This window comes from Ascaphus truei, chromosome 8, assembly GCF_040206685.1.
Source record: "Ascaphus truei isolate aAscTru1 chromosome 8, aAscTru1.hap1, whole genome shotgun sequence".
Classification (NCBI taxonomy): Eukaryota; Metazoa; Chordata; class Amphibia; order Anura; family Ascaphidae; genus Ascaphus; species Ascaphus truei.
The window spans coordinates 2,186,821-2,211,144 of NC_134490.1; the positions used below are offsets into that span (position 1 = coordinate 2,186,821).

Sequence of the window (24,324 nt, forward strand, 5' to 3'; positions counted from 1 at the left end):
GGGGGGAGGCCGGGCTGAGGTTCTGTCACACTCCTCGGGAGAGAGGGGGAGGCCGGGCTGAGGTTCTGTCACACTCCTCGGGAGAGAGGGGGGAGGCCGGGCTGCGGCTCTGTCACACTCGCCGGGACAGAGGGGGGGAGGCCGGGCTGAGGTTCTGTCACACTCCCCGGGACAGAGGGGGGGAGGCCGGGCTGAGGTTCTGTCACACTCCCCGGGACAGAGGGGGGGAGGCCGAGCTGCGGCTCTGTCATACTTCCCCGGTCAGAGGGGGGGAGGCCGGGCTGAGGTTCTGTCACACTCCTCGGGAGAGGGGGAGGCCGGGCTGAGGTTCTGTCACACTCCCCGGGACAGAGGGGGGGAGGCCGGGCTGAGGTTCTGTCACACTCCTCGGGAGAGAGGGGGGAGGCCGGGCTGAGGTTCTGTCACACTCCTCGGGAGAGAGGGGGGAGGCCGGGCTGAGGTTCTGTCACACTCCCCGGGACAGAGGGGGGGAGGCCGAGCTGCGGCTCTGTCATACTTCCCCGGTCACAGGGGGGGAGGCCGGGCTGAGGTTCTGTCACACTCCTCGGGAGAGAGGGGGGAGGCCGGGCTGAGGTTCTGTCACACTCCTCGGGAGAGAGGGGGGAGGCCGGGCTGAGGTTCTGTCACACTCCCCGGGACAGAGGGGGGGAGGCCGGGCTGAGGTTCTGTCACACTCCCCGGGACAGAGGGGGGGAGGCCGAGCTGCGGCTCTGTCATACTTCCCCGGTCACAGGGGGGGAGGCCGGGCTGAGGTTCTGTCACACCCATCGGGAGAGAGGGGGGAGGCCGGGCTGAGGTTCTATCACACTCCCCGGGACAGAGGGGGGAGGCCGGGCTGAGGTTCTGTCACACTCCTCGGGAGAGAGGGGGGAGGCCGGGCTGAGGTTCTGTCACACTCCTCGGGAGAGAGGGGGGAGGCCGGGCTGAGGTTCTGTCACACTCCCCGGGACAGAGGGGGGGAGGCCGGGCTGAGGTTCTGTCACACTCCCTGGGACAGAGGTGGGGAGGCCGGGCTGCGGCTCTGTCACACTCCCCGGGACAGAGGGGGGAGGCCGGGCTGAGGTTCTGTCACTCCTCGGGAGAGAGGGGGGAGGCCGGGCTGAGGCTCTGTCACACTCCCCGGGACAGAGGGGGGGAGGCCGGGCTGAGGTTCTGTCACACTCCCCGGGACAGAGGGGGGGAGGCCGGGCTGAGGTTCTGTCACTCCTCGGGAGAGAGGGGGGAGGCCGGGCTGAGGTTCTGTCACACTTCTCGGGAGAGAGGGGGGGGACAGAGAGGGGGAGGCCAGAGAGGGGGAGGCTGGGCGATGTCCCTGTCACACTCCCTGGGACAGAGGGGGGGAGGCTTTGTCACACTCCCCGGGACAGAGACATGTTTAAAACATAAATACCACTGGATATCAGGGAATGGATGAGGGAGCCAACAGGGGAGCACCTATCCTCAGGGAGTGCAGGGTGATGGAAACCTGCTTGCTGTGAAGCCTTATGTCACTAACTGTCCCGGTAACCCCTGACTGGCGGTAATACCGCGATATTAAAATAATTCAGTGTTGTCTTACCGTCATTGTTCTATTATGGCACTATTACTATTATATTGGTATATTGCCCAACTCGTACAGCAGGGACTGGATGCAGCACGCAATAAGTCGGGCATATTTAATGCTAGAACACCATTTACTCAATCGCAGGACAAGAAAACAGAAATATTACCGTTTCAGGGGTGATCTGACGAAAGGGCTGCTGCCCTGAAAAGTTATTTTGTTTTTTCTCGTCCTGCGATTGGCGTAAGTAAATGGTTTTTGTAGCATTATTGTGTGCTGCATCCACTCCCTGGTTTGCATATATCTATGGATCATGTAGCCAGGCCTATCCTGTATGTCCCCCAGCTTCTGCTGAATACGCTATTGGAGTTTCCTGAGGCATTTTAAAGTGCTGCCTTTACCCATTCTTTGTGCATATTGCTCAACTGGATCACAAGGTTCTCTCCCTGGTGTCTGTGCCCTGTACCCACTGAATATTAACGGTCAGCGGATCGCTCCAGTATCTGTCTCCTGCTGGGTGGCAATTGGAATCCTTCAGCTGCTTAGGGCTCCCAGGGGGTTAATGATATAACTTGTTATGTGCAAAACAAATAAAGTAGATGAGCTAATTGTTTTTGCTTTTTTAATTACCGCGTTAAAGGGAATTAACCGCTTCCTTCAAATAATTACACAAAGAACACATTTAGTTGGCGAGCTGATCTGTGCATGCAGCAAACCAAACACTCGGGATCTTGCATAAGTGTCGCTCGCTTGCGCTGTTATTTTTCTGCTTTGACAGAGGAAGAAAGGATAACTATTTGAATCTGCCAGATGTTATGGGAATATTGGGGTGTATCGGGTCTTATTACTAAAGTCTCCCTGTTCTGCAAACAAACCGCACCAGAAATCCCATGGAAAAAACTTTGGCCCAGATCCACAACATGGTGCTAAGCTGTGGCACGCCTCCGCTCCCTTTCATATGCATGGAAGTAAAAGCGTGCTAAAGCCTAGTAGCCTTTGAGTTTTTCCTTTGATCAGTGCTGTCCTTTAGCACTGGTTTCACTCCCCTAGTTTTGCATCTGTTGGACTGATACATTTGGGGGCTATATCCTATTCCATATGTATCAAAGTTATTTATTTTTTGCTCCCTAGATTCTGCGTCAATAAATCCGCCATGATGCAAGGCGATGTAACTAGCTTCATACTATTTCTGACATTTTGTGTAACACTGCGCAGTATTTTGCTCGTGTTCCAGACAGTCAACATGAGCGAGTTCCGGATACACCACGATGTGAACGAGCTGATCAGCCTGCTACGTGTGCACGGCACGGAGGGGGCCGAGCTTTATATAGATCTCCTGCAGAAGAACCGCACTCCGTATGTCACCACCAATGTCTCCACCCAGAGCGCCAAAGTAAGTCGAAGTCGCGCACCCACCTCTTATTCCTGTTCAGCGACAGACCAAGCATAACATAGAGACAACAGCGTGTGTGGGGAAACGCACAAAAGGGGAGTCCCGTGTCAACTGGCGTTTCATTCTGTGTTGGTTAATGCAGGAACCCAGATCCCGTATGTACTGTATGTATCGGGGCAATTTTGTAGCAAAATAGATGCTTTTTCATCTTGCATTAATATATCGAGGTACCTCGCTCCAATGTTGCACTGTGCGCAGCACTTGTGATTAGGAGATAGTGGGGAGGAGTGACAAGGTATTTAAATACTGTCACTAAAAAATACTTAAACAGGTCCCTCTTGACCTCAGTATTAATAAAGTACGTAACCTGATAAAAATACACGACCTAATACAAATGGCGATAGGACAAAGGTATGACGCTGGTATCACAAAACAAAGGTGAACTTCCATAGAGAGGTGAACAGAGGAATCAAAATAATTCCCCTATAACAGCTAGACCGGACGGTTATTTAAACACAATGGAACAGAACTGCAGCACAAAGCGATAAAACACTGCACAAATATCACTGTAATAAGGGGTTTGAAGAGCACAACAATAACACACAGGAAAGTCCTGAATCAGGAGCCTGATAATATCGGATACTGATATCCACACTCACAATATGGCCACGGATACTTATTAGGTAGGGTCCCAGAGTGGCCAACTCCAGTCTTCAAGGGCCACCAACAGGTTATCCCTGCTTCAGCAAAGATGGCTCAATCAGTGGCTCAGTCGAAGATTGAGCCACCTGTGCTGAAGCCGGGATATCCAGAAAACCTGACCTGTTGGTGGCCCTTGATGACTGGAGTTGGCCTCCCCTGTTCTGTTCCAAGGTAAATTGTAGGTCGATGGTGTCAGGCCAAGAATGACAATGTGTCTGTGCATCTCAAGGATGGAGAAGAGGGGAATTAAAAATGGTGGCTGCCCTTGTGCGTGCGCGTGATTCAACAGCCGTTTTGGGAACTGTTTACAAACCCGACTTGTAGTTCTGCAAAGTTTTAATGATGGAAATACTGGAGCTATTAAATCAAATCGAACCCTTTTGAGTTATTCTAGGAATACGGTTGGAGGTGCGACAATAATGATCATTTGCTCTCAATCTTCTGCTTTTAAAGGTGAAAATAGCGGAGTTTTCCAGAACGCCAGAAGATTTTCTCAGGAAATATGAAGAGTCAAAGTCCAAAAATACCCGGAATCTGGACCCTCTGGTGTACCTGCTCTCCAAGCTGACGGAGGATAAGGAGGTAGAGTGGTGCACGTAATATTAGGGGGAGGGGTGGGGGGGTTTGATCAGCCTCTGTCTACAACTTTGCAAACTCCACGAATGCAAAAAGAATCAGAGGCCGGTCTCTTAAAAAGCCGCAGGACTTTATAGGGAACAATGTACCCCTGTTCAAAATAATTCAAATATATTATTATGGGGTGTTTCAATGATTAAACTCCTGCCCCCCCCACCCCGCTCCCCCAATAAAAAAGTACTTTTTTTAGGTGCCTCACAGCAATGAGAATACTACAGGTCACACCCAACCTCACACATTAAATAATGTGAAACCAAAGTGGTGGGAAAAAATAAAACTTGCCACTTAGATATGTTTAAACATTCAGCCGTCGCCGAGATAACTCTCTGACGCGGAGGTGACTAATGCCTTGCCCCTCTGGTTGTGAAAGGGTTAAATGGCCCCTTATTGCCTGCTCCCCACCTGCAGACTCTTCAGTACCTGCAGCAGAATGCCAAGGAACGGGCCGGGCTCAGCGCCAGCAGCGCAGGCAGCAGCCTCTCTCACCCTCCCAGCACGTCCAAGATCTCCATGCAGGAGCTGGAGGAGCTCAGGAGGCAGCTGGGAAGTGTGACCACGTCCGGAGCCAGCACGCCACAGGTAACGTACCACAGTGACCACGTCCGGAGCCAGCATGCCACAGGTAACGTGCCACAGTGACCACGTCCGGAGCCAGCACGCCACAGGTAACGTACCACAGTGCCCAGGTGCAGAGCCAGCACGCCACAGGTAAAGTGCGCCTGTCACCACGTCTGGAGCCAGCACGCCACAGGTAACGTACCACAGTGACCACGTCCGGAGCCAGCACGCCACAGGTAACGTACCACAGTGACCACGTCCGGAGCCAGCACGCCACAGGTAACGTGCCACAGTGCCCACGTGCGGAGCCAGCACGCCACAGGTAACGTACCACAGTGACCACGTCCGGAGCCAACACACCACAGATAAAGTGCGCCTGTCACCACGTCTGGAGCCAGCACGCCACAGGTAAAGTGCGCCTGTCACCACGTCTGAAGCCAGCACGCCACAGGTAAAGTGCCACAGTGCCCACGTGCGGAGCCAGCACACCACAGGTAAAGTGCCACAGTGCCCACGTGCAGAGCCAGCACACCACAGGTAAAGTGCGCCTGTGACCACGTCTGGAGCCAGCACGCCACAGGTAAAGTGCGCCTGTGACCACGTCTGGAGCCAGCACGCCACAGGTAAAGTGCGCCTGTGACCACGTCTGGAGCCAGCACGCCACAGGTAAAGTGCCACAGTGCCCACGTGTGGAGCCAGCATGCCACAGGTAAAGTGCGCTTGTGACCACGTGTGGAGCCAGCACGCCACAGGTAAAGTGCCACAGTGCCCACGTGTGGAGCCAGCACGCCACAGGTAAAGTGCGCCTGTCACCACGTCTGGAGCCAGCACGCCACAGGTAAAGTGCGCCTGTCACCACGTCTGAAGCCAGCACGCCACAGGTAAAGTGCCACAGTGCCCACGTGCGGAGCCAGCACACCACAGGTAAAGTGCCACAGTGCCCACGTGCGGAGCCAGCACACCACAGGTAAAGTGCGCCTGTGACCACGTCTGGAGCCAGCACGCCACAGGTAAAGTGCGCCTGTCACCACGTCCGGAGCCAGCACGCCACAGGTAAAGTGCGCTTGTGACCACGTCTGGAGCCAGCACGCCACAGGTAAAGTGCCACAGTGCCCACGTGCGGAGCCAGCACACCACAGGTAAAGTGCCACAGTGCCCACGTGCGGAGCCAGCACACCACAGGTAAAGTGCGCCTGTGACCACGTCTGGAGCCAGCACGCCACAGGTAAAGTGCCACAGTGCCCACGTGTGGAGCCAGCACGCCACAGGTAAAGTGCGCCTGTGACCACGTCTGGAGCCAGCACGCCACAGGTAAAGTGCGCTTGTGACCACGTCTGGAGCCAGCACACCACAGGTAAAGTGCCACAGTGCCCACGTGTGGAGCCAGCACGCCACAGGTGAAGTGCGCCTGTGACCACGTCTGGAGCCAGCACGCCACAGGTGAAGTGTACGTGTGGCTTATAACACGCGGCGCTCACTGTAATGCTTCACATGTGAAGTGCACGCATGACCATAGAACAATACGTTTTATAATAAGGAATTATCGGGATTTCATGTGTTGGAAAATGTGATGAATATTTTTCGAGGTTCTGGCCGGGATGTCCTATTATCCGAGAGACGGCGCCAGAGCGATTCCACGTTTACTGCCAGTGACGGATGGTAGATAATGTGGGATTGAGCGCCGGTATCCGTTACTGCAGTTTAGTATATCTAACCCGATGTGTGTGTGTGTGTGTGTGTGTATATTCACAAGCCCGACTCTTCCCTGGACACACGACAACGAGCTGCTTTTCCACGACCGCGTGTGCTAGGGAAGCAGGAAACACATCAAACCGCTGCCTTAAGCAAAAGGAGGAGGGCGACATATATATATGTATCTGTGTGTATCGGATGGCTGCTCCTCTCCTGGAGATCCCCAAAGCTCTGAGAGTCCGCGCTGAGTGGGCTGATCCCTTTCTTCTCTCTCCCCCCCCCAGCCTGTGGAGGTTCTGCGGAAGCTTCTCAGAGACAAACTGAGCAAGAAGAACTCCGGGCAGCCTGTCCCAGTGTTCCCTTCCTGGGTGTACGAGAGGCCGGCGCTGATAGGAGACTTTCTGACACTCTCTAACCAAAGCACAGACATCACAGTGCCCATAGGTATGTGTCAGTGCTGAGATAAGGACATATGGGAGATGGCCCGTCGCGTTCCGCATAGCTTGGCACAGAAACATGAAGCTATGGTTAGTTGAGTTCGTGATGTAGCTCGTGGTGACGGTGACACATACCGGAAAGGCTTCTGTCCCACCCACCCCAGGGTGACCGCGTACAGATATAAAACAAACCAATGTAGTAATGAGACCCAACTCCTACTACACTGGTAACAATTGTACTTGTAGACTGTGTACTTTGCTGTGTACGCAAGTAAGTAGTTTATATGTAGCACTCCCCAGAAGACGGCTCTCGGTATTGTACGTTTAGCGTGTGTGATAGGGAGGCCGATCCTAGGGAATATCGGGGTATGTGTGTGAAGCGAATTCTGGGGCAAAACAAACGCTCGGGGTGTATCAAAGAAAAATCCATCCTCTTGCTTTCCCTTTGAAACGAACGGCACAGTGTTTGCCTCATGCTGATACATAGGCCCCTTAGTCTCGTTTTCTTACATTTAAACATATTGTCCATCTGTAGGAAATAGGATTTTTGTACTAAGACCCCCTCTGCGCACACCCAGCCTGATTGATTGACGTGTCCCTCCGGTTTGTCTGCACCCAGGGACCCTCCCTTTGCCCTCCCAGGAAGCCGCCATCGTGGAGGATCTGCTTTACGTGCTGATCGGCGTGGACGGACGTTACATCTGCGCCCAACCTCTGGCGGGACGTCAGGGCCGCTCCTTCTCGGTGGATCCCAACCTGGACATGTCTGTGAAGGAGCTGGTGAACCGAATCCTGCCCGTGGCTGCCAGTTATTCCACAGTCACCAGGTACAGGAGACGCTGTCAAATCAACGGCAATGTCCTGTCATTTGTAACAACCCGTTGTATTTTATAGACCTTGACGCAGCCACCTCTCAGGTGGAATCCTGGCCCAGCTGGGGCTCTGTTCTGCATGGCAAGCTCTAGGCAAAAAAAAAAAGAACCATTGTATTATTCTAAACCAATTAAAGGGTCACAGGCAGATCTAGAAGCCTGGCATTTTACGGCAGATCTAGAAGCCTGGCATTTTACGGCAGATCTAGAAGCCTGGCATTTTACGGCACATCTAGAAACCTGGCATTTTACGGCACATCTAGAAGCCTGGCATTTTACGGCACATCTAGAAGCCTGGCATTTTACGACAGATTAGAACCCCTTGGCCCACCGTGTCTGCACATATATATCATGTGGGTTCCCACGGTCACATGCAAGGTCGTTTATCAGATTCGTGGTAGGCTGTGGTAGCTTTTAAGCGACCCGCACAGGCTTTTCCTTCGTGTCCTGGAGAGCCTTTCGTGCCCAGGCTTATGTCCTCTGTTCCTCCCCCTTATCCCAGTCCTCTGCCGCTCCCCACAGATTCATTGAGGAGAAGGCTTCCTTCGAGTACGGCCAAGTGAACCACGCCCTGGGCGCCGCCATGCGGACACTAGTGAAGGAGTACATGATCCTCGTCACCCAGCTGGAGCACCTGCAGCGCCAAGGACTGCTCTCCCTGCAGAAGCTGTGGTTCTATGTCCAGCCCACTCTCAGGACCATGGAGGCCCTGGCCTCTCTCAGTGAGTGATACTCTGCAGGCGACACTACGCATGTCTGCGGCTCTATAGCAATCATCAGAAATGCTGCACCCTAAGATTAAAAAATGAATGAAGTTGATGCTTGGACCGGAGCTCCTAGTCCGTGGCAGGAGACCCCGTGGCAGGAGACCCCGTGGCATTCTTGTAGTACATTCCAAAGTAAGAGTAGAACCTGGGCAATTCGGATTTGCAAAAAAAAGATATTCCTACGTTTTCTTCTTTCCTTGTTTCTATATATCGCCAACTATACCAAAGCAGACCGAATACATGGGACGTCGTTTACAGCCGCACTACGGGTTTCGTTAAAAAAAAATATATATTACAGGATTGAAGCAGGGGGTCTCCGGAGCTGAACCCCGTTAATTCCGGCTCCGGGGACCCCCTGCTTCCGGAGATACCTTCGTAGGGGGTGCCGGTTTCTTTCATCAGTTTAAAGGTCACGCCGGCCGATGGGAAGCTGAACCGGGTGACGTCACTGCTTCCTGTGGACCAGCTGGACGTTTAAAGCCGCCATTATGTTAGGCACGCGGTTTCTCTAACTGCAGAGGCGCCAGCACCCTTACTGAGGTAAGTATCTCCAGACGCACGGGGTCCCCGGAGCTGAAAGGAACACAGCTCAGCTTCGGAGACCGCCAGCTTCAATCCTGTAATAAATAAATAAATAAACCATAATAAAGTGAAACCCGTATTGCAGCTTTAAAACTTTACCCGCGTAAAATGTAACTGCGGTGTAAAGGAACGCACGCGCTAAACAGCTTATTATCTCCGTAAGTAATGCAAGTCCCCAACGTACAACTTAGATTGTAAGTTCTCAGGGCCAAGGATAAATTTTCTAGCGGGTGCTTTATTGTTTTTGTTCGATGCGGTATAATTCCCCGTGCCCCGTTGCTTATTTTGTAAGGCGCTGCGTACATTCAGAATAAATATACATACAAAGAATGCGTATCCATGGGGGGTTATATGTATCGGCACACCGGATACGTAAATATTAACGCGCTGCAGAGCATTTTGACGCAGTACATTTATTTTCTCTCTGGCTACGTCTAATATTACATGACGTTTCTTTCTTGGGCAGGGAGACTCGTCCTACAGACGCAGAAAAGTACTTGTACATTAGTGCTAAGAGACTCGAGCTGTAAGGCTGCATTGGTAAATAGAGAAAGAGCCACTTAGGTGTGAAACGCGTGGGAGTTTTTCTTGGGCTTGGACTCTTCTGTAAATGTCTCATTAAAGAGCTTAATATTTGTTATATAATCCGGATTCCTGTGCGATTTCCGATGTCCGATTGCTGCTGCTCCGTAGCTTCTTTCTCCTCCTGCCTTAGTAAATACACCTGCAAGTTGCTTCTTGTAGCCCCGCTCCTGAGCTTGGTTCAGAGCTGTAGTAGTGGACGTCCTTCCTAGACCCATTCTCGGTCCTAAAGCCACTAACGGGCGGTTTCTTCCTCGTCTCTCAGCCACGTCTCTGGATAAAGGAGAGTGCCTGGGGGGAGCCACCCTCAGTCTGCTGCACGACCGAACCTTTGGCTACACGGGGGACAGCCAGGCCCAGGAGCTGTGTCTCTACCTGACCAAGGCAGCCAGCGCTCCTTACTTCGAAATCCTGGAAAGGTGGATCTACAGGGGAATCATCAATGACCCTTACAGGTAAAAACCTTCACCCGCCCCAGGAGGCGCTGGGAATCGGATGCTGTGGGTACAGAGCAGCCGCCTGTGATACTGCAAAGGGGGTTATTTGTAAAAACGGAACGTGAGGAGGTTATCGTCATCCTGAACGATTAGGACATGTCTGATCCAAGCTCCCAATACAAGTGTTTACAAACAATACAACAAGTGAACCCCCCCCCCCCCTCCTCCAAAGCGCCTAGGAAGTATCAAAATTGTTGGCCCGCCGTCACATAAGAGAAATAACTGCACGAGTCGGGACAGAATAAAGCAAACATTGAGTATATTAGCTCATGGTATAAACAGCAACACAGTGGGCAATGAGCTAACTGAGACATCAACACGACAATGCATTATGCGAACACACACAGAAAGCTGAACTGAATCAGGATACTCATCTGTGAGTTCCCCAGTACTAAATGTAGAACAAAAAGGGGGGTGCAAAAATAAAGCGGCTGCACGGGGAGCGGGGGCACGGGGAGCGGGTACACAGGGAGCGGCTGCACGGGGAGCGGGGGAGCGGCGGCACGGGGAGCGGGGGCACGGGGAGCGGGTACACAGGGAGCGGCTGCACGGGGAGCGGGGGCACGGGGAGCGGCTGCACAGGGAGCGGGGGCACGGGGAGCGGGTACACAGGGAGCGGCTGCACGGGGAGCGGGGGCACGGGGAGCGGCTGCACGGGGAGCGGGTACACAGGGAGCGGGTACACAGGGAGGTGCAATGTATAATATCTTCATTTGCTAGTGTCATTTTTCTCATGGTCTCTGTGCCCAGAGTTATTGTAGAACTATATTATGTTACTATTTGCATAAACGGTGTCCTTTTGCCGTGACTAATGTCCCTCTGTACGCGCAAGTCTGATCAGCCCCCTTCTCGTGTCTCTCTCCCCCCCCCCCCCCTTTCTCGTGTCCTCTCCCCTTCCCTTTTCCCCTCACTTCTCGTGTCCCCTCTCAGCGAGTTTATGGTGGAGGAGCACGAGCTGCAGAAGGAGAAGATCCAGGAGGATTATAACGATAAATACTGGGACCAGCGTTACACCATCGTCCAGCAGCAAATCCCCTCCTTCCTGCAGAAGGTGGCCGACAAGATCCTGAGTACAGGTAAGGGCTGGAGACGGGCCAGACACGCAGAGGGGCTGCCACCTCTCGGGGGGGGGGGGAGGGGGGTGGAGAAGAGAGATGTTAGCTGCATATTTCATCACCCAAGGTCCCTCGTTCTACTTCCTGATGCAGAAAATATCTCCTGTGCACAGAAAAATGATACCGATTACTACACACGGGAGCAAGTGCGTTCGTTTCATTGCAATTCAAAAATGCATTTAATCCTAATGTAATACTCTAGCACAGGGGTGGGCGTCAAGGGCCACCAACAGGTCGGGTTTTCAGGATGTTGCTGCTTCAGCACAGGTGGCTGAGTCTTTGAGCCACTGATTGAGCAACCTGTGCTGAAGCAGGGATATCCTGAAAACCTTACCTGTTGGTGGCCATTGAGGAGTGGAGTTGCCGACCACTGCTCTAAGTCCGCAGTGTAACATTGTAGCAGCCTCTCGTGCCAGGCCGATAAGTTGGTCTGCGCAGGACGCTGCTGGCTGTTCCCGGCTCCCACGGCGCTGCCGCTGCCGCTGAAATAACTCTGTGGTTCTCCAGGTAAATATCTGAACGTGGTGCGGGAGTGCGGCCGGGACGTCACCTGCCCAGATGCCCGGGAGATTATCTACACCCTGAAGGAGCGGGCTTACGTGGAGCAGATTGAGAAGGCGTACAGCTACGCCAGCAAAGTGCTGCTGGACTTCCTGATGGAGGAGAAGGAGCTGGTGGCGCATCTCCGGTATGCGAAACCCGCGCGAGACGCAGAAACTCTGACCGCGTCAGGGCTGGAATGTGGGAAACCCTTCTCATCACAATTTAGTGGCACAGTGTCCTGTCCGTGGGACCTTGTCACGTCGCTGTATTTGTTTTGTAAGCTCTTCAGGGCCGGGACTCCCCGCGAAAAAATTCTTTGGGCAGCGATGCGTGTAAACAGTGAGCGCTATATGGGGTAAAAGATACAGCCGGAACCCTGCAAAGAGCTTACTATGTGACTTGGATAAGTGGGGCACAGGGATATAAGGGAACTTACCCAAGGAGAGTGGACACTGGAACTCAAGCCCACTTCAGAGGCAGCTGTCCTTACCCAGTATAACACTGCTTTGTCGCTCTCTGGCAGGTCCATAAAGCATTACTTCCTCATGGACCAGGGAGACTTCTTTGTACACTTCATGGACCTGACGGAGGAAGAGCTGAAGAAGACGGTGGAGGACATCATCCCGACCCGGCTGGAGGCCCTGCTGGAGCTGGCCCTGAGGATGAGCACGGCCAACACTGACCCCTTCAAGGACGATCTGAAGGTACTGGGTGTGTTACACAGAGCGGTACCGGGCAGCAGTACTGGCCCGCGGGAGGAGGCAGTGACAGGAAGCTAGTAGTTACCAAGCCAGAAGATGATTCGGCTTTCATATACCAGAACCCCATCAGTCTGGCCGGTCTCTCTTTTAGTATGGGGCAGTCTCTCCCTGATCGCCACTGGATGCCTTCTCACGCTGGGTGTTATCTAGGAAGCCTGTGTGATGTCTCTGTGTAAGGTCTATGTTAGAGGCCTGTCAGAGAAGGGTATACATGTCACTGATGCATCTGATAACCGCTCCTCTGATGGAAAGTCTCTCCTTTCCTCCCCATGGCTGTCTCTTTGCTTGGTACCCTGCTGTCTCTTTGCTTGGTATCCTGCTATCTCTTTGCTTGGACCCCCGTGGAGTTCTGCGCTGTCATGCTCTCCTACTCGGTGCGACGGGATTGGCTCTGCTTTGCGGTGGGGGAAGAGGGAGAGGGGGGTGTGATGGAAACTTCCAAACGCTCATCATTTCAGCAAGGTGCAGGAGAGAAGCATCGTTTAGTAAATGAGACGTGCTAGAAGAAGAGGTCCTGCTCTGACCCCGAAAGGAGGCTCAGGGGAGATACTTCTGCACTGAAAGAGTGGGGGGTTCACAGAACAGCCTCTCCACCAAGGTGGTAGAGGCCTATAAAGTAAAGGGTGTTCGTTAAAATCTGCGTGGGATAGATAGGCGGCTTTCCGAAATCTGACTGTAAACCGAAGGATCTAATCGGGCCCGAGGTGTCACAGCGAATAGGCAGACTGAGCGGGCCGAGTGGTTCTGATCCGACATCAATTTCTGTGTTACTATGTTTCCATAATAGTCACCGGGGTGACCCCTCTTCCCCCCCCTCAATCGCCCCCGGGGTACCTCTCTGTGTGCGCTGACCTGGAGGCGTGTAAGAGCTTTCCCTTATTCCTCAGGTAGTATTGGGTGTCCTCCCTCCTCCCCTCGGGTTTGTGGGGTCCGGGGGGCTCTCTCCCTTTATCCGCGGCGCGGCCCCCCCTCACTCTGATATCTCTGCAGATTGAGCTCATGCCGCACGACCTAATCACGCAGCTGCTCCGCGTCCTCGCCATCGAGACGCGGCAGGAGAAAGCCCTGATCAACGCCGACCCGACCGAGCTGGCGCTGAGCGGGCTGGAGGCCTTCTCCTTCGACTACATCGTCAAGTGGCCCCTCTCGCTGATAATCAACAGGTACAAGGGGCCCCTCTCGCTGATAATCACCAGGTACAAGGGGGGCCCCCCCTCGCTGATAATCAACAGGTGCAAGGGGGGGCCCCTCTCGCTGATAATCACCAGGTGCAAGGGGGGGCCCCTCTCGCTGATAATCACCAGGTGCAAGGGGCCCTCTCGCTGATAATCAACAGGTACAAGGGGCCCCCCTCGCTGATAATCAACAGGTACAAGGGGCCCTCTCGCTGATAATCAACAGGTACAAGGGGCCCTCTCGCTGATAATCACCAGGTACAAGGGGCCCCCCTCGCTGATAATCAACAGGTACAAGGGGCCCTCTCGCTGATAATCAACAGGTACAAGGGGGGGCCCCTCTCGCTGATAATCACCAGGTACAAGGGGGGGCCCCTCTCGCTGATAATCAACAGGTACAAGGGGCCCTCTCGCTGATAATCAACAGGTACAAGGGGGGGACCCTCTCGCTGATAATCAAGAGGTACAAGGGGCCCCTCTCGCTGATAATCAACAGGTACAAGGGGCCCCTCTCGCTGATAATCACCAGGTGCAAGGGGCCCTCTTGCTGATAATCAACAGGTGCAAGGGGCCCCTCTCGCTGATAATCAGCAGGTGCAAGGGGCGCCGACGGGAACCGAAACTTGAATGCCCCATTCAGCCATTGCGCAATGTTAACCAGTACTCGGTGTGCCTGTTTTATTATAACGTTGGATGCGATCAGATCTAGAGAAAGAAGTGTGTTACACGGATGGGTTGCTGGCTCTACTCTTTGTACAAGCCACCATGCAGCAGCACAAATAAATATTATTCCGCGTTTATAGAGGCCGCGCGCGAAACCTGCACTGAGGTCCGAGGCGACGCCGTGATGTCACGCGACCCCGACCGTCACGCGGCCAACACAAAATAGTTTTGTCTTCTCGAATTGCGCGCTTCATGGGTCGCGCGCTTTATGGGCGGCCTCATAGAGAAGACCCCTGTTGTTCGCGCCGGGCGCGCCGTTGCTGCCACTATAATCGCGGCCTTACATTGCGGCACTCGCCATTTTATTTTCCACGTCCGGAAGACACTTTGGGCCATTTTACTTGGCAGTCTCCCAGCGCTGGAGGAGACTTTCTCGCCCTTTCAGGTCAATGGTCTGCAAGGCGTCTCCCGCACCAGGAGACGGCGGTTTATGTCGGAAGGCTGCTTAGTAAACGTGGGCCGCTCGGGTGAACGGGCTGGGACGTGTCGCACAGCAAAGCACCGCTTAGTAAATGTGCCCTCCGTGTTTCTCCGCGTGGCTCCCTTGCGTGTGTGGTTTTGCTCACGCGTGTTTCACCCCGCAGGAAGGCTCTGACACGCTACCAGATGCTTTTCCGGCACATGTTCTACTGTAAACACGTGGAGCGGCTCCTGTGTAACGTGTGGATCGGCAACAAGGCTGCCAAGCGGTTCTCCCTGCACTCTGCCAAATGGTAACAATACCCCCCGAAGAAACCCGCGGGTCAGCGAGGGGTTAATCCGGGTCAGGCACCTCACCTAGTAACGGGTTTAGGGTTACGGCCGGAGCACTGGACAAGGAAGAAGCTATTGTTCAGGTCAGGGGCGGCCGACTCCAGTCCTCAAGGGCCACCAAACAGGTCAGGTTTTCAGGGTATCCCTGCTTCAGCACAGCTGGCTTAATCACCTGTGCTGAAGCAGGGATATCCTTAAAACCTGACCTGTTGGTGGCCCTTGAGGAATGGAGTTAACCTAAACCAGGGGTGGTTATCTAATGGTCGCCCAACTCCTGCCGTGCCTCATCCCATTGGGAGAAAGCGCGGTGTAACTCGCTATTAAAGTGATTACTATGTAGATCGCCCTGTGACGTTTCTGGAGCGCCCCACGTGCCGATCACTGTCCAAACTGCACATACATTGTATGGACTTAACCCCCAGACAGTATGGGGGCTTCTCCCTCCTCCACTTGCGTTTGTGGGGTGGGGGTTCTCTTCCTTTGCCCCTGACTTTATTATTATAATATCGCTGGCGCCGGTGTGCGCTGCTACGTCCCCGCGCTGCTCCGTCCCCGCGCGCGCCGCTCCGTCCCCGCGCGCGCCGCTACGTCCCCGCGCGCCCTGCTACGTCCCCGCGCGCGCTGCTACGTCCCCGCGCGCGCTGCTACGTCCCCGCGCGCGCTGCTACGTCCCCGCGCGCGCTGCTACGTTCCCGCGCGCGCTGCTACGTCCCCGCGCGGTCTGTCCCGCATTGAAACTCTGCGGTTACTTCGTGTTTTATAGATCTGTTTGTATTGGAAATCTGGCTTTGGGATTTGTTTTTAAATGTGGGCAGTGCTTGCGGTTACATGCGGCACTGCGGTAACCCGAGGGCTGCGCCCAGTTTGACCCGCCGTGTCCTTTGGCAAGTCCCATTATCTCCCTGTGCCTCCAGCGCGCGTTAGATTGTGTGGGGACTGGGACACATTGTATGCGCTGCACTGCGCGGTGTAAGACAGACACATGTAGGATACATCCTGCTTTGTATCCCAGAGGTGCGTCCCCCTGCAGGTCAGGCGGTGACGCTCCCGGCTGACGGTGTCTCCCTCTCACCAGGTTTGCCGGCGCCTTCACTCTGCGGCAGAGAATGCTGAACTTTGTGCAGAACATCCAGTATTACATGATGTTCGAGGTGATGGAGCCCACGTGGCACGTCCTGGAGAAGAACCTGAAATCCGTGAGTTACCGATGAGTCCGCGAGACGTATAACCGGAGAACCAAAACACCTAAAGCGTGGCTACAAAAAACACGCCCCATCCGGGCGATGCTGGGCGTATCTGCGATTACACGCAGCAGCAGCAACTTCTAGGAAAAGGGCGATACAGAGCGACGTGCAAAATACTTACGGGAGCATGTCGTGCGCCTTGTGACTTTTATCGTTGTTTAACGTAGGATTGAAGCGGGGGATCCCCGGTGCAGAACCCCACTTCAGCTCCGGGGAACCCCCGCTTCCCGAGGTACAGATCTCCGAAGGCCCTGTCGGTTTCTCTGCTCAAAGCTCCCCCGTCACATGGGCCAATAGGAAGCTGCACCGGGTGACATCACGGCTTCCTATTGGCCCGCGGGGCGCTGGAGCTTTGAAAAGCGGCCATAACGTGATCCCTGTTAGCCGGGCGGACTGGCACGCGGACTGGCACGCGGACTGGCGCCCGCTACGGAGATCTATATCTCTGGCAGCAGGTGGTCCCCGGAGCTGAAGTGAGTGGGATTCGGCTCCAGAGACCCCCTGCTCTAATCCCAGGTTAAAAAAAAAAACATCCCCCGCTTGGATGGGCTCTTTAAACCACAAACATTAAAGCCGCCGCCATATGATATATATATATATTCTTACTTGTGGCTATAGCTGGGTCGGATATTTAAGGCGCTGATAATCTGTTTTGGTGTCTGGCCTGGGAACGGCCTGTAGGTTTTGTTTTTTAGCCGCTTCACGTTTATCCCCACGCACGGCTGGCCCGTTGCTATTGGGGGTGTGTTAGTATTTTTGCACGATTTATTCACATTGTTGGTGATATCACGCCTGTGTTTTAACATTTGTTCACTTCACTGGAGACCTCGCGCCCGTCCTGTTTACATCCGCAGGTTTTATACTGTCTGTAAGTTTGGCACTTTCCTTTCTTCACTCACTCCGCGCACCACGAGCGCCCGTTACTCGCCCTCCGGGGCTTTAATAACCTCATTTTCCTGGTATAGTCTGATCAAAGAAAGAATCTGCCTCTTTCCTGACATGATGCCAGGCTGGGGTGGCTGTCCTGACATGATGCCCGGCTGGGGTGGCTGTCCTGACATGATGCCCGGCTGGGGTGGCTGTCCTGACATAATGCCCGGCTGGGGTGGCTGTCCTGACATAATGCCCGGCTGGGGTGGCTGTCCTGACACAATGCCCGGCTGGGGTGACTGTCCTGACATAATGCCCGGCTGGGGTGGCCGTCCTGACACAATACCCGGCTGGGGTGGCTGTCCTGACATAATGCCCTGCTGGGGTGGCTGTCCTGACATAATGCCCGGCTGGGATGGCCGTCCTGACATAATGCCCGGCTGGGATGGCTGTCCTGACATTATGCCCGGCTGGGATGGCTGTCCTGACATAATGCCCGGCTGGGGTGGCTGTCCTGACACAATGCCCGGCTGGGGTGGCTGTCCTGACATAATACCCGGCTGGGGTGGCTGTCCTGACATAATACCCGGCTGGGGTGGCTGTCCTGACACAATGCCCGGCTGGGGTGGCTGTCCTGACATAATACCCGGCTGGGGTGGCTGTCCTGACATAATGCCCGGCTGGGGTGGCTGTCCTGACACAATGCCCGGCTGGGATGGCCGTCCTGACATAATGCCCGGCTGGGATGGCCGTCCTGACACAATGCCCGGCTGGGGTGACTGTCCTGACATAATGCCCGGCTGGGGTGGCCGTCCTGACACAATACCCGGCTGGGGTGGCTGTCCTGACATAATGCCCTGCTGGGGTGGCTGTCCTGACATAATGCCCGGCTGGGATGGCCGTCCTGACATAATGCCCGGCTGGGATGGCTGTCCTGACATAATGCCCGGCTGGGATGGCTGTCCTGACATAATGCCCGGCTGGGGTGGCTGTCCTGACACAATGCCCGGCTGGGGTGGCTGTCCTGACATAATACCCGGCTGGGGTGGCTGTCCTGACATAATACCCGGCTGGGGTGGCTGTCCTGACACAATGCCCGGCTGGGGTGGCTGTCCTGACATAATACCCGGCTGGGGTGGCTGTCCTGACATAATGCCCGGCTGGGATGGCCGTCCTGACATAATGCCCGGCTGGGATGGCCGTCCTGACATAATGCCCGGCTGGGATGGCCGTCCTGACATAATGCCCGGCTGGGGTGGCTGTCCTGACATAATGCCCGGCTGGGGTGGCTGTCCTGACATAATGCCCGGCTGGGGTGGCTGTCCTGACACAATGCCCGGCTGGGGTGGCCGTCCTGACATAATGCCCGGCTGGGGTGGCTGTCCTGACACAATGCCCGGCTGGGATGGCCGTCCTGACATAATACCCGGCTGGGGTGGCTGTCCTGACATAATGCCCGGCTGGGGTGGCTGTCCTGACACAATGCCCGGCTGGGGTGGCCGTCCTGACATAATGCCCGGCTGGGGTGGCTGTCCTGACACAATGCCCGGCTGGGGTGGCTGTCCTGACATAATACCCGGCTGGGGTGGCTGTCCTGACATAATACCCGGCTGGGGTGGCTGTCCTGACATAATACCCGGCTGGGGTGGCTGTCCTGACATAATACCCGGCTGGGGTGGCTGTCCTGACATAATACCCGGCTGGGGTGGCTGTCCTGACATAATGCCCGGCTGGGGTGGCTGTCCTGACATAATACCCGGCTGGGGTGGCTGTCCTGACATAATACCCGGCTGGGGTGGCTGTCCTGACATAATACCCGGCTGGGGTGGCTGTCCTGACATAATACCCGGCTGGGGTGGCTGTCCTGACATAATACCCGGCTGGGGTGGCTGTCCTGACATAATACCCGGCTGGGGTGGCTGTCCTGACATAATGTCCGGCTGGGGTGGCTGTCCTGACATAATACCCGGCTGGGGTGGCTGTCCTGACATAATACCCGGCTGGGGTGGCTGTCCTGACATAATGCCCGGCTGGGGTGGCTCTCCTGACATAATGTCCGGCTGGGGTGGCTGTCCTGACATAATACCCGGCTGGGGTGGCTGTCCTGACATAATGCCCGGCTGGGGTGGCTGTCCTGACATAATGCCCGGCTGGGGTGGCTGTCCTGACATAATACCCGGCTGGGGTGGCTGTCCTGACATAATGCCCGGCTGGGGTGGCTGTCCTGACATAATGCCCGGCTGGGGTGGCTGTCCTGACATAATGCCCGGCTGGGGTGGCTGTCCTGACATAATGCCCGGCTGGGGTGGCTGTCCTGACATAATGCCCGGCTGGGGTGGCTGTCCTGACATAATGCCCGGCTGGGGTGGCTGTCCTGACATAATGCCCGGCTGGGGTGGCTGTCCTGACATAATGCCCGGCTGGGGTGGCTGTCCTGACATAATGCCCGGCTGGGGTGGCTCTCCTGACATAATGCCCGGCGGGGGTGGCTGTCCTGACATAATGCCCGGCGGGGGTGGCTCTCCTGACATAATGTCCGGCTGGGGTGGCTGTCCTGACATAATACCCGGCTGGGGTGGCTGTCCTGACATAATGCCCGGCTGGGGTGGCTGTCCTGACATAATGCCCGGCTGGGGTGGCTGTCCTGACATAATACCCGGCTGGGGTGGCTGTCCTGACATAATGCCCGGCTGGGGTGGCTGTCCTGACATAATGCCCGGCTGGGGTGGCTGTCCTGACATAATGCCCGGCTGGGGTGGCTGTCCTGACATAATGTCCGGCTGGGGTGGCTGTCCTGACATAATACCCGGCTGGGGTGGCTGTCCTGACATAATACCCGGCTGGGGTGGCTGTCCTGACATAATACCCGGCTGGGGTGGCTGTCCTGACATAATGTCCGGCTGGGGTGGCTGTCCTGACATAATACCCGGCTGGGGTGGCTGTCCTGACATAATACCCGGCTGGGGTGGCTGTCCTGACATAATGCCCGGCTGGGGTGGCTCTCCTGACATAATGTCCGGCTGGGGTGGCTGTCCTGACATAATACCCGGCTGGGGTGGCTGTCCTGACATAATGCCCGGCTGGGGTGGCTGTCCTGACATAATGCCCGGCTGGGGTGGCTGTCCTGACATAATACCCGGCTGGGGTGGCTGTCCTGACATAATGCCCGGCTGGGGTGGCTGTCCTGACATAATGCCCGGCTGGGGTGGCTGTCCTGACATAATGCCCGGCTGGGGTGGCTGTCCTGACATAATGCCCGGCTGGGGTGGCTGTCCTGACATAATGCCCGGCTGGGGTGGCTGTCCTGACATAATGCCCGGCTGGGGTGGCTGTCCTGACATAATGCCCGGCTGGGGTGGCTGTCCTGACATAATGCCCGGCTGGGGTGGCTGTCCTGACATAATGCCCGGCTGGGGTGGCTCTCCTGACATAATGCCCGGCGGGGGTGGCTGTCCTGACATAATGCCCGGCGGGGGTGGCTCTCCTGACATAATGTCCGGCTGGGGTGGCTGTCCTGACATAATACCCGGCTGGGGTGGCTGTCCTGACATAATGCCCGGCTGGGGTGGCTGTCCTGACATAATGCCCGGCTGGGGTGGCTGTCCTGACATAATACCCGGCTGGGGTGGCTGTCCTGACATAATGCCCGGCTGGGGTGGCTGTCCTGACATAATGCCCGGCTGGGGTGGCTGTCCTGACATAATGCCCGGCTGGGGTGGCTGTCCTGACATAATGTCCGGCTGGGGTGGCTGTCCTGACATAATACCCGGCTGGGGTGGCTGTCCTGACATAATACCCGGCTGGGGTGGCTGTCCTGACATAATACCCGGCTGGGGTGGCTGTCCTGACATAATGTCCGGCTGGGGTGGCTGTCCTGACATAATACCCGGCTGGGGTGGCTGTCCTGACATAATACCCGGCTGGGGTGGCTGTCCTGACATAATGCCCGGCTGGGGTGGCTCTCCTGACATAATGTCCGGCTGGGGTGGCTGTCCTGACATAATACCCGGCTGGGGTGGCTGTCCTGACATAATGCCCGGCTGGGGTGGCTGTCCTGACATAATGCCCGGCTGGGGTGGCTGTCCTGACATAATACCCGGCTGGGGTGGCTGTCCTGACATAATGCCCGGCTGGGGTGGCTGTCCTGACATAATGCCCGGCTGGGGTGGCTGTCCTGACATAATGCCCGGCTGGGGTGGCTGTCCTGACATAATGCCCGGCTGGGGTGGCTGTCCTGACATAATGCCCGGCTGGGGTGGCTGTCCTGACATAATGCCCGGCTGGGGTGGCTGTCCTGACATAATGCCCGGCTGGGGTGGCTGTCCTGACATGATGCCCGGCTGGGGTGGCTGTCCTGACATAATGCCCGGCTGGGGTGGCTGTCCTGACATAATGCCCGGCGGGGGTGGCTGTCCTGACATAATGCCCGGCGGGGGTGGCTCTCCTGACATAATGCCCGGCGGGGGTGGCTGTCCTGACATAATGCCCACTATTTGACAACCTGTCGCAGGCCTCGAACATTGACGATGTCCTGAGCCATCACACCAGCTTCCTGGATAACTGCCTGAAGGATTGCATGCTCACCAACCCCGAGCTGCTGAAGATCTTCTCCAAACTGATGTCTGTCTGCGTCATGTTCACCAACTGCCTGCAGGTAAGTGGCAGAGGTGGGGGGCTGTATCACTGCAAGGTGTGCGTGTGTGTGTGCGTGCGTGCGTGCGTGTGTGTCTCGTCTGCGGAGATCCAAGTCTCACACGTGTATAATAATTAGAAAAGTAATAAAGTGTAATAGTGTTTTGTTCTCCAATTAGTGCCATTAATGAAGCCGCAGTTCACGCTAACCCATGTACAGGAGAAACACTTACTCATCTTCTAGTGAATAGGATAGTGCAAAACCGGTAAATATTGGAAAAGCTTGGACTATAAAGTCGCTGTACTAGTGCGCGCTCACCAATGCACACTCACCCATGCACACTCACCCATGCACACTCACCCATGCACACTCACCAATGCACACTCACCAATGCACACTCACCAATGCACACTCACCAATGCACACTCACCAATGCACACTCACCAATGCACACTCACCAATGCACACTCACCAATGCACACTCGCTCGTGCATTAAAACAGCGACTTTATCCTCTAGGATTTTACAGCTAACGGTAAGTCCGCGTAGGCCGCTGCGGCGCGCTGCAGCGTGCGCACACCACAGCCCTCCCTCTATGGGGCAGACCCCGGTGGCCGTGGGTGTGTGGCCGCGCAAAGCGCTGTGACACGTATGCTGGCAGGGAAGATAAGTATTTTCTCTGCTGTGCTGCGACGCGGTCACATGCTCGGTGGGCAGCCAATGGAAGGGCAGGTATGCGGCGCCCCCCATCATGGCCCGCCCCCCGTGCAACCCATCGCTCCCCTGCAGGCCGCAGATCGCGGCTGCAATCTGTGCACGCGCCACCAGGCGTGCGTGCGGCACAGAGCACCGGAGCCGCAGCCTAACGCGTGTCCCCAAAGCGACTGCAATATTTTATTTATAAAATGTGTTACAGGCAGTAACACGCTGAGAGTTACCTCCCGTTCTCACGCATGTCCTGGGCACAGAGGTATAACGTGTTACAGGAAGTAACACGCTGAGAGTTACCTCCCGTTCTCACGCATGTCCTGGGCACAGAGGTATAACGTGTTACAGGCAGTAATACAGTGAGAGTTACCTCTCGTTCTCACGCATGTCCTGGGCACAGAGGTATAACGTGTTACAGGCAGTAATACAGTGAGAGTTACCGCTCGTTTTCAGGTATGTCCTGGGCACAGAGTTAGGATGACAATGTAACTATGTATTTGTACCCATGTATTTAAGTGAACAGAGGATATACATTATATACAAGACATTGCATGCACAATAAGAGAATATACAGTATATATATATATATATATATATATATATATATATATATATATATATATATATATATATATATATATATATATATATATATATGATACTGTCGGCGTATATAACAGTTACTGACCAGGTTAAAATGTGAGACAGCCTTAGTTATGAAAGAACTTAGTCTGGTGGCGGCTGTGAGTCTCATTTTTATCATTTTTGTCCTTGATGCATAGGAAGGTAAATACTTTGGGAGAGGTACAAACCACAATCTCTCGCTCCACGGCTTCTCCGGCTCACAAGAGGCCCTTTATTAACTATTAAACCAGTTGGGTTTTTTATTGCTATGTTATCACATGATCGCGGACATTGTCACGTGATCTTGGCACCTTCGCTTGACATTCACCGATGAAGGAATATCCCGTAATAACACCTTTTTGTCTGCTTCTCTCCGGGACGGGCCTGTCCTTTCTTTCTTGCTTTCCTCTGTCTCCAAACATCAGGTGGTACAAGTTGACTATATATATTCATCTACAGCAGCGATTTCCTAACCAGGGTGTTGTGACGTCCTTGTGTGTGTGTGACACCCCCCCCCCCCCCCCAGCTGAGTGTGTGACGTCCTTGTGTGTGTGACATCCCCCAGCTGAGTGTGTGACGAGTATTGTTCAAGAGCAAATGGAGTCGACTTCATAGATTTGTTTTAGGTGACATTAGCGTTCTTCAACATTACAGAGCAAAAAGCCCCAAATGCTGCACCCAATATGACAAATTATAAAGTCCAATACTTATCTGTATAAGTAATATATAAACAGCTACGTATTTGACTGTATAATTTGTCATATTGGATGCAGCGCTGGGGCTTTCTGTCTTTTGGGTTCTGAGCTTTCTGGGTTGTGTGTGTGTTCTTCAACTGTACAACAGGGGAAGGAACCTTTTCTAGGTTTGGAAAAGTCTGTACACTATCATTTCACGTTG

The 24,324-nt window shown here is 54.8% G+C and overlaps 1 protein-coding gene across 3 annotated transcripts in view; it reads left to right on the forward strand.

Moving 5' to 3' along the window:
• TUBGCP2 (tubulin gamma complex component 2) overlaps positions 1–24,324 on the forward strand; it is a 33,429-nt gene that overhangs the window by 450 nt on the left and 8,655 nt on the right. Inside the window, exons 2-16 of one of the 3 annotated variants that reach the window (XM_075610299.1) lie at positions 2,796–2,954; positions 4,110–4,238; positions 4,701–4,871; positions 6,827–6,986; positions 7,599–7,806; positions 8,374–8,573; positions 10,048–10,237; positions 11,210–11,355; positions 11,902–12,082; positions 12,461–12,641; positions 13,689–13,861; positions 15,181–15,309; positions 16,425–16,545; positions 21,974–22,117; positions 22,275–22,362. In XM_075610299.1, the coding sequence (XP_075466414.1) occupies positions 2,805–2,954; positions 4,110–4,238; positions 4,701–4,871; positions 6,827–6,986; positions 7,599–7,806; positions 8,374–8,573; positions 10,048–10,237; positions 11,210–11,355; positions 11,902–12,082; positions 12,461–12,641; positions 13,689–13,861; positions 15,181–15,309; positions 16,425–16,545; positions 21,974–22,117; positions 22,275–22,283 (2,292 nt within the window). In that variant the 5' untranslated portion in view covers positions 2,796–2,804 and the 3' untranslated portion in view covers positions 22,284–22,362. Of the gene's footprint in view, positions 1–2,776; positions 2,955–4,109; positions 4,239–4,700; positions 4,872–6,826; positions 6,987–7,598; positions 7,807–8,373; positions 8,574–10,047; positions 10,238–11,209; positions 11,356–11,901; positions 12,083–12,460; positions 12,642–13,688; positions 13,862–15,180; positions 15,310–16,424; positions 16,546–21,973; positions 22,118–22,274; positions 22,363–24,324 lie in introns of those variants that run through there. The other 2 variants (XM_075610298.1, XM_075610297.1) reach the window with 2 other exon arrangements.